Consider the following 9,315-nt stretch of genomic DNA (forward strand, 5'->3'; position numbering starts at 1 on the left):
GAATATCCCCTCTGTGTGGTATGATGTTGGATAGGTGGAATAGTGAATGGTGATGTGGAAAATGGTGTAAATGTAGATGTGGTGGAGTGGAAGAGAAGGGTGGGACTGGAAATTGTGGTGTACAAGGAATAAAAGTGAATGGGGATGAATGGATTTATTGAAATTGTTTGTAAGTACCATAGTAGCTAGATGTTTCTCCACCAATGTCGAAACCTTGTAGGCAAGTTGTGAAGCTTATTCTTGCTTGGTTCTCAACATAGGTTGCCTTGGAGATTGAAGTGATGAAGTAGTGTTCAAAGTCATATTCCCTTTGAGATTCTATTTTTGATGACGAGCTTTCTTGATCAAGGGCCTAGGCTTCTTCAAAGAGTACCTAGCTCTGCTACCATGTAAAGAAATACTTGGACACAGAATACCAACACAATTATATGACAAAGCATATACTGATAAAAGAACATAGTAGTTTTAGGGTAATTGAGAGACGGTAAACATAGAAGATGAATGAATAAATGCAATGCTTGATACAATAAACACACCATGCAATGGGAATATAAAACCTTGAACTTTGGTGTCTCAAAAGGATCAGGGCTAAGTGCATGAGCTATAGAGTGTGTTGTACTTTGTACAGACCCCAAAACCTAGTAACTAGTTTCTATATGTGATCAGCAGTAGGAAATACAGATTTGGAGAGTTTGGATCAGTGCATCTTGTTACAAAGCTTGAGGTTGAAATTGACTTGAAAGTGCAGACACGTAGCATGGATAGAAGGGGGGAGTGCATGTCTGGTGCTTTTGAGACATGTTTGCTTGATCATGGCATTACGCATCAAGCCATTGTTAGAATAGCTCCTAAGTAGAATGGTGTTGGTGAAAGGAAGAATCGCACTCTTATGTGGATGACTCGTTATATGCTCAAAAGCAAGGGGTTGCTTAGTAAATTTTGGTTAGAAGGCCTTCAGTGTGCAAATCATGTGTTGAATCGTACACCCACTAAGGCACTAAAGACGATCACCTTGTTTAAAGCTTGGCATGGTTAAAAACGCAAGATTGACTACCTTTGGGTGTTTGGTTGCATAGCCTATGCACATGTTCCGAAAGACCTTTGTGGGGAGCTTGATAGCAAGGTTGTAAAATGTATATTTATTGGCTACAATTTGGAAAGCAAGGGCTATGGCTTGTATGACCCATGCAGAAAGAAACTTTTTGTCAATAGGGATATCATATTTGTTGAAAATGCTGCATTTTCACACGATCAGTTTCAAATGCCAGTCACCCATGGCATTGGTGATGTCTTTGAGGGTCTCTTGCGACTTTCTTTGGAGTCCATGCCTGTTGTAAATGGCCGGATAGACATAATACAGTAAGCTATCATTTCACTGTATGTGCTTGAACAATAGGGTATTGATGATGGGTTGCCACATGCAGTGGAAGATGCAGTACAATATGAAAGGGCTGCTGTAAATGCAGCCAAAACAGTCCGGAGATGGCTGTTACAAACTCTTTAGGAGAGTGATATGGATTCTCCTTTAGCTCAACACACTAGAAGGGTTGCTAGACATGCAACACATGATTCAAGGGGAGCAAATTTGACTGATTTTACGGAAGTAGATGATTGGGATGGGCATGTATTTATGAGCTCATTGTTGGATGATGATGAGCTTGCTTCCTTGGACGAAGCTCATCAAGATGTACATTGGATGCAGGCCATGCAGCATGAGTTAAGACTCTACTGCCACTAACTCTACATGGGATCTTGTGAATTTACAACTTGGGAAGAAGGCCATTGGCACAAAATGGGTTCTTAAACTCAAACGCGAGGTTGATGGTATCATTGACAAGTACTAAGCACGGTTGGTAGCAAAAGGCTATGCACAGAAGAAGGGCATAGATTATGAAGAGACTTTTGCTCCTATATCTCATATGAGTACGGTGAGATGTGTAATTGCTATGGTTGTAAATTATGGTTGAAAGGTACGTCAGTTGGACATTATGACAACATTCTTGAATGGGGATTTGCATGAGAATGTGTGTCACAAATTCTAGGGTTTGTGGTGAAGGGGAAAGAGCACATGGTATGCAAGCTAAACAAAGCTCTTTATGGTCTCAAATAGGTTTCTCGTGCATGGTACTCTAAAATTGATGCATATTTGGCTAGCAAAGGATTAAAAAACAATTCAATTGCTTCCACTCTATGCATTAAGAATGAAGGGGGGGACTTGTTGATTATCATTCTTTATGTAGAATGACATGTTGCTCATTGGACCTTCAAAAGTAAAAATTACAGATTTCAAGGCTAAATTAAAACATGTATTTGTTATGTTAGATATGGGTTGTTTATACTATTATTTGGGGATTTAGTTCAACCAAAATCTTCATGGTATCATCATGTCACAGTCACAGTATGTGGATAAGCTGTTACGTAGGTTTAACATGCAAGATTGCAAACCTATGTGTACTCCTATAGAGCCAGGCTTAAAGTTGTCTATGGATGATGGTGAAGAGATGTCTGATGTTACAATTTGTAGCCAGATTGTTGGTTGTCTTATTTATCTTTGCAACAAACGCCTTGACATTCAATATGCAGTATCTCAAGTGAGCAGGTATATGCATAGCCCACAGACTATACATTGACAAGTTGTTAAGCGAATCTTTAGATACTTGCAAGGTACTCAGTCACATGTACTATTATTTTTCAGGGGGGAGACTTGCAATTATAGGCTTATAGTGATTCAGATTAGATCGATGGTGCAGACACTAGGTAGTCTACTAGTGGACATTGTTTCTTTCTGGGCCATTCATGCATTTCATGGCTAAACAAGAAATAACCTATAGTGGCTACCTCATTTTGTGAGGTCGAGTACAGGGCAACCTTCATGGCAATAGTGGAATGTGTATGGCTGTGGAGATTATTGGCTGATGTACATTTACCATTGGAGGGTCCTACACCCATTCTTTTTGACAGTCAGAGTGCTATTGCAATGGCACGAAATCTTGTGTTTCATGCTTGCATGAAACATAGTGAGGTGCATTATCATTATGTTGCAGAGAGATGCTATGCAGGAGAGATCAGCTTGATGTATATTTCTATACAGGAAAATGTTGAAGACATTTTCACTAAGGCACTACCTAGTGAGAAGTTTGAGGCTTGTTGCAAGCCCTTAAACTTGGTACCCTTTAGTGATTGATCATTCATGTACTTTCCACATTGGCACTGCAGGGGGGTGTTAGAATTTGCCAATTCTATGGGCAGTGCCCAATGTTTTAGTCTTATAGTTCTTTTTCAGTTCTTAGTGTGAACACAACTAAAGTTATAAGTTGTGTCACCACTCTTAGAGTCAGTTATCTCTAGTTGAGTTAGAGCTAGGTCTATCTTAGACCTATCTTGTACCTTTCATTCTCAATTCTTTTAGTTTAGCAAGTACACTCTACTTTTTTGCTTCGACACACTCTTATTCTCTCTCTTCTCTCTCCTCCATAGCTGGTTGTCATTTTCCAACTAAAGTCCTATAAAGAAATGGTAGGGTTTGATGTGGAAAGAACAAACCGTAGGATAAAGATTTATAGTGAATGAACTCAAAAAAACTTAGAGAATGTATGAAATGATGAACCAAATCTAATGATACGTTGGGGTTCTTGGCCTTTGTCTCTCTAAGACGAGGGTGGAGGTATGAGTCACGAAGTTTGGTGGTGATGGAGTGACCCACGATCGCTGCATTGTCCTTGGCCCCATAGTTGCTCGAAACACCGTTTCCCTTGCTTGAAGCGGAAATCGGAAATAGGCCGAAACATTTCAGTTGGGACAGGCATTTCAGGATTGGCAAGGGAAGACTCCAGTTTTGAGCTGCTTTTTCCATTCTGAGCTTGTGTGTTCGATTTTCACACATTATCCTCTGCTCTTCATCCTCTTTTACTGGTGGTCACTTTCTTTAGCTGCTGTTTGCCTTGCCTATTGCAGATCTATTGCTCTCTACAGCCACTAAACCCTAAATCCCTCATCCTTTAAGTGCCTAATCTTTTCCCTTGTGTGTCCACACTATTTGCAGCTGTTTTTCATTGTTTCCAGCAAGCAAACTTTCTCGTCTCTTAGTCCTTCGTGGTCCACAAACATAGAGCTGGTAGTTTGTTCTAATGTTACAAGTATGCTCTATATTGTTGAGGAATTGAAATGTTTTGATGTAGAGGCTTAAGATACAAATGTTATCACCCCTTCATATATGTCTAATATTAAAATATGCTTAGAAATATACATAAAAACAATTTCTCCATTTCACCATTTCAGCCTTGAGCTGAAACTTTGTTTTGTGATTGTAACGGGTTTTCATTTCTGCCTTTCTGAAACTCCAAGAAACTATGGTCTTGGCTGACCAACTAGTAGCGCTTGTAAGGGAATCTGCACTGTGGAGGAAGTGAAATGTACTCTTCTGAGCAAGGCATGTTGAAGAAGGCACTAAATAAAGGTGCAAGTAGTGAAGGGGTGAAACACAGTCCTTCATAGTTGTGGGTGATTACAAGGATGATCTTTAGGGTAATAGCAACAAAAACGAAATTGTTTGTGAGGGAAGGAGCTGTAGAAATTAAATATTAATTTACATCCAAGAATGCCTAATTTTTACTCCTTAATTCAGCTTTTATTTATGTTAAAAGGTTTTTATTTGGCATAGTAGGACAAATGCCCAAAAATCCCTTATAAAAGGGTGTGTTGCATGCATCCCTCTCTCTTACTCTCTTAGATCATTCCCCTAGGCACTCTCCCTCTTTACGGAGTGTTCCTCTTCTTCCCTTTGCCACTTGGTGGATGCTATCACAATGGAGCTGCCACCATCTCAGATTGGCTGTTGCCGTATTTGCGGAGGGTTTTCGAAACGGGAGGTATGAAATGGGTTTCATAAGTTTCATACAAGTTTTGTAAAATGTTAGAAACAGGTTTCATTCAAGATATAAAAAAGTATGAAGTTTTATATACATTTATTTTATGACTCATGTGACACAGAAAATACAGATTGACATTATTCATTATTCTATACAATGCAAAAGAACATTCAACATAGCATCAACATTTGCATGCATCATGGTTCACTATCCATGCTCAACATCAACTTTAGCTGTAAAGGGAGCCATCAATATGCGCAATCATCATGGATAACAAGTCAAATCAAAACTCTCACAATTAATGTGAATATCCATGTCAACGTGTTAAGTAAATCCATGATAAACGATGATTACAAAAGTCCTAAGGTATTCAGCGTATGGCATTTGTGAAAGTTTAAAATAGGTGTTTCATATGTTTATGAATGCCTAGGTATGAAATGAGTTTCCTATGAAATGGGTTTCTTGGCAACTACGGCTGTTGCCCAGCTGCCATCTTTGGTGACCTGCTGCATTGCTGTGTTCACCATCTCGAGGTCCCAATCTTCATCGACTGCAGTGCTTTTTGTTGCTACTCCTGTTGCAGCTTGCCAATTACCTTCTAGAGCAGTTGTCTACCTTCCCAGAGGTTCTTCCTTAAGTAGACAATTTCACTTTTGCTGCTGCTGCATTCTAGCCTTGATTTTGGTTGCTCAATAAATCCTCACATTGTGAGGATTTCTGCTGTATGAATGTGAATAACGCCTTTATGCACATTTGTGCCGAATAATATTTGTTATAGACATCGATGATGTGCTAGTCTTGATCCAGAGTTACTTTTGCCCTAGGATTGAGGGTGTATTATTTGCATGGTAGGTCTCAAGCATTGGAAAGAAAAAGTCAATTGGTTTCCTGATTTAGTCTTTGTAAAATGGCTGCTTGTATGCACTGCTTAGTTCCAAGTTATGGTCAAAGTATTGTTAGTGGTTTGGCAGGGATTATATTCGATAAGAAATTCTTCTTTTTAAGAATGATATATTGGTTGTCCAACTATATAGTAAACATGAAGATGTTTATCTGTTGCTTACTCTTTTCACTTTTTTCTTGTTGCCTTATTTTAAGGTTCAATCAATAGCTTAGTGGATGTCTAGCCATGACTTTCATATCCAATATGCAATGTTTGCATCTTTTATAGATTATGTTTTGTGCTGGAAGATGCACATGTTATTTGAGTAGTAGCTATCTTATGCTTGATTGCTGGATAAAGGTTAATGGCTAGCTGGAAGTTTGATATTTTGTGGTGGAGCATTACAAACTCATTTTTCTTAATGTGTAAAATGGCATGCAATGATTCAAACTTGGATCTAAACTCATTACATGTTGGTTATACACCTGGATCATGAAATAGCTGGTGTAATCTTTTATTCATGCTCTGTACTCCTGCACTGAAATGATTCTTGTTCTTCAGGAGGGTCATGAAGATTTGGGTGAGGATTTGGGGGAAGAAAAGTTGAGTCTATGGGGAGCATTGATTTGGCTCAGCATTCTTACAGTTTTTATATCTCTACTGTCAAACAACCTTGTTGATGCTATTGAGGTATGCTCAAGAAGTTGGGCTTACTTAGAATAGAGCATATTTACATGAATGATAATACAGCGAGTGTGATTAGAAAAGGTGTGGCAGTTGATGAAGGCTATTCTTATCTTCATGCATGCTCTATTAGTAATTTGTGAAAAGGTTTTAAGGAACATTTGATTTTCAAGCTTTCTTTGAATATCATAATGAAATGTCACTCGTCTTTTCTCAATGTTTGCTGTTCTGTTTGATCATGCAAATAAGTTGCTATATTCCTTTATTCTAGTGATGCACATGGTTTGCTTGTCAAAGGCCTAATCTGAGATTTTTAAGTGTACCAGTCTTTGCTCTTGTTTCATCTTAGCTTTTGTTTACAGGGTGCATCAAAGAGCTTGGGTATTCCTCTTGCTTTTATCAGCGTTATTGTCCTACCCATTGTAGGGAATGCCGCTGAACATGCAAGTGCCATCATGTTTGCTTTGAAGGATAATCTCGTGAGTTCGGAACCCAGAGACCCCTTTTATAAGACTTGACCAAAACCAAATCTTATGTTGTGCGTGTCTTTATAGGATCTCTCTTTGGGTGTTGCCATTGGATCATCAACACAGATATCCATGTTTCTGGTAAGCATAAGAAGTCTATGGATTGCTTAGGAGTAAAGTTCAGAAGAATTTTGCTTAGAGGTTCTGTATTACATAATTATATTCAGATGGTAAGAATAGGGTCTTGTGTTGTGTGGTTTTGATATGTGAGCAAGTTCGTGTAAGATGAAGTAGAACTTACCCACAACTCTCCTGGGATATCTCCAGATTCCCTTTTGTGTGGTCATTGGATGGATTATGGGAAGACCCATGGACTTGAATTTCCAGCTGTTTGAAACTGCCACCCTTTTTACTACAGTTATTGTAGTAGCTTTTATGCTTCAGGTAATGGCTCTCCGCACAAAATGCTAATGAGTCCCCTGCAAACTAGTTATTTGGTTCGTTTAATCTAAATCTCCCCTCTTTTCTTACAGGAGGGAAAAGCGAATTATTTCAAAGGCCTCATGCTTGTTTTGTGCTACCTAATTGTGGGGGCCAGTTTTTTTGTCCATAATGATACTACAGCTCAAGGTATGATTGTTTGAGGTATGGCTGTAGTTTATCCTGCCAACTTTACATATGAAGAAAAATTGCTAGTCTGGGATGAAAAACTAATTAAACTCTAGCGTTCTAAATTACAAACATCTTCAAGTTCATGCTGGGAGCAGGCCCTGCAACAGTAAACAATTAGATGCAGTAAAACACAATTTTCAGGCACTACCCCTGTGTAGCATAATCTGCAGGTTGGAGCCTAGCTTTAACAATGTGGACCTTTGAGGAGAAACAGAGACTGTTCAGAAGATTTAATAATTGGTCACTTGGATTGTAAAGCTAACACAGGATAGATGTCGTAACACGAAAAATATTATGATCTTGGGTTGCATTTATCATGCCCCCCAAAATAGTCTACTAGGAATTCTCTCCCTGGCGATATGGAATCTGAATCTGGACCTAACTAATGGGGAAGGAGGAACTGACACATTGTGGATGTCCTGTCTTGACACAGAGAAAACGACAAAGGTGACATAATCGTGTTTGCAACCAGCAAGAGGAAGTCTAAATGCACAGAGAACCTTACCTGCTGGCTTGTGGCAAAGTCATGGAGAGAGTGGGATACCAAGGCAGATTTTTTTCTGCAGCTAGCTCCCTTGGCATGAAGTTGAAGGTCATTCAATACAAAGGAGCTTTAACTGCAGGGACATAGTGAATGCTGCTTAGCTTCTATCATGTGTTTTGGTTGTGGCTTCAAGTAAGGCAAAGAAATGTGCACTTTCTTGAAGTGGTGGATGCCATGAGTAAGCTTGTGGTGTTGTGTCAGATGGGTGCAGTATATATAGGTGCTTACATATTTGTATACTGATGATGCAATATTCTGATGGCACGATTTTTCCCAACTTGACTTCGTACTTGGCCACTTGTTCTACAGGCTGTGTGCCTAGTTGGTGATTTCCGGTTATGTGAAAGGCTTCTAGATAAAGCTCCAAATGGCTCCTCATTTTGGTAAGTTTAATGGTCAACTCAGTTACAGAAAGAAACAACATTCATTCGATAACGCAGGTTTACAGGATGCCTCGAAACAATCTAACATAGTTGAATCACACTACTGCCTGGGTTTTTAGACAGCGGTATACGTATGATGTTAAGGATAATAACTTGTAAAAAGTTAAGGCGAAAGTCTCAGTAGCACTTTCCTTTCGTTATTATATTAGATGACCAGTCATGTCTGTAATCCAATGAACTTATGCATCACACTTGTACTAAATTTTTAGACATTGTGATACTAGAGGTGATAAGTGCAATCCAATGAACTTAATACCTGTATTGAAGCTAAAATAGCTACTCCCAAATTGCTTGTGTGCATTGAATTGGCTTCTCTGAGTGTTTCTGAAATTATAAATGTTTGGATACTAAAACATTCCATACATCCGAGGTGCTAAACATTCCATAGGTTTTGTGGATACATCCAAGGTGCAGGGTATCGGTAGCAGGTTGGCCCTTGCTTATGTTTGCACTAGAAGAAAGATGTCCTGAAGCATATTTAAGAATCTCCAACATGAATTGGCAATGATTAAATAAGGCTAAACATGAACATGACTGGTGTTGAAAAAAGAGGCATGATGCGATTGACATATGACTGTTACATGCTGTTAGCCCATAGAGGCAATACAATATGAATCCTTGTTGGATGCATGTGCTTGTGTGCATGCACACGTGCACGTGGCGAGAGAGAGAGAGAGAGAGAGAGAGAGAGAGAGAGAGAGAGAGAGAGAGAGAGAGAGGAAATAAAATGATATACGAACGTCTCCAAAAAGGC

The 9,315-nt window shown here is 39.1% G+C and overlaps 1 protein-coding gene across 6 annotated transcripts in view; it reads left to right on the plus strand.

The window, feature by feature from the left end:
- LOC148028602 (vacuolar cation/proton exchanger 3-like) overlaps window positions 1–8,870 on the plus strand; it is a 43,337-nt gene extending 34,467 nt beyond the window's left edge. For 2 of the 6 annotated variants that reach the window (XM_087688873.1, XM_087688874.1), the window contains exons 7-13: window positions 4,743–4,868; window positions 6,313–6,441; window positions 6,798–6,914; window positions 6,990–7,043; window positions 7,230–7,346; window positions 7,436–7,532; window positions 7,745–8,001. In XM_087688873.1, the coding sequence (XP_087544999.1) occupies window positions 4,743–4,868; window positions 6,313–6,441; window positions 6,798–6,914; window positions 6,990–7,043; window positions 7,230–7,346; window positions 7,436–7,532; window positions 7,745–7,830 (726 nt within the window). In that variant the 3' untranslated portion in view covers window positions 7,831–8,001. The other 4 variants (XR_015692515.1, XM_087688876.1, XM_087688875.1 and 1 more) reach the window with 4 other exon arrangements.
- The last annotated feature ends 445 nt before the right edge of the window (window positions 8,871–9,315 follow it).

The sequence above is a fragment of the Lygodium microphyllum genome, chromosome 11 (genome assembly GCF_053477565.2).
Source record: "Lygodium microphyllum isolate KBCC chromosome 11, Lygodium_microphyllum_v1.1.10, whole genome shotgun sequence".
Taxonomy (NCBI): domain Eukaryota; kingdom Viridiplantae; phylum Streptophyta; class Polypodiopsida; order Schizaeales; family Lygodiaceae; genus Lygodium; species Lygodium microphyllum.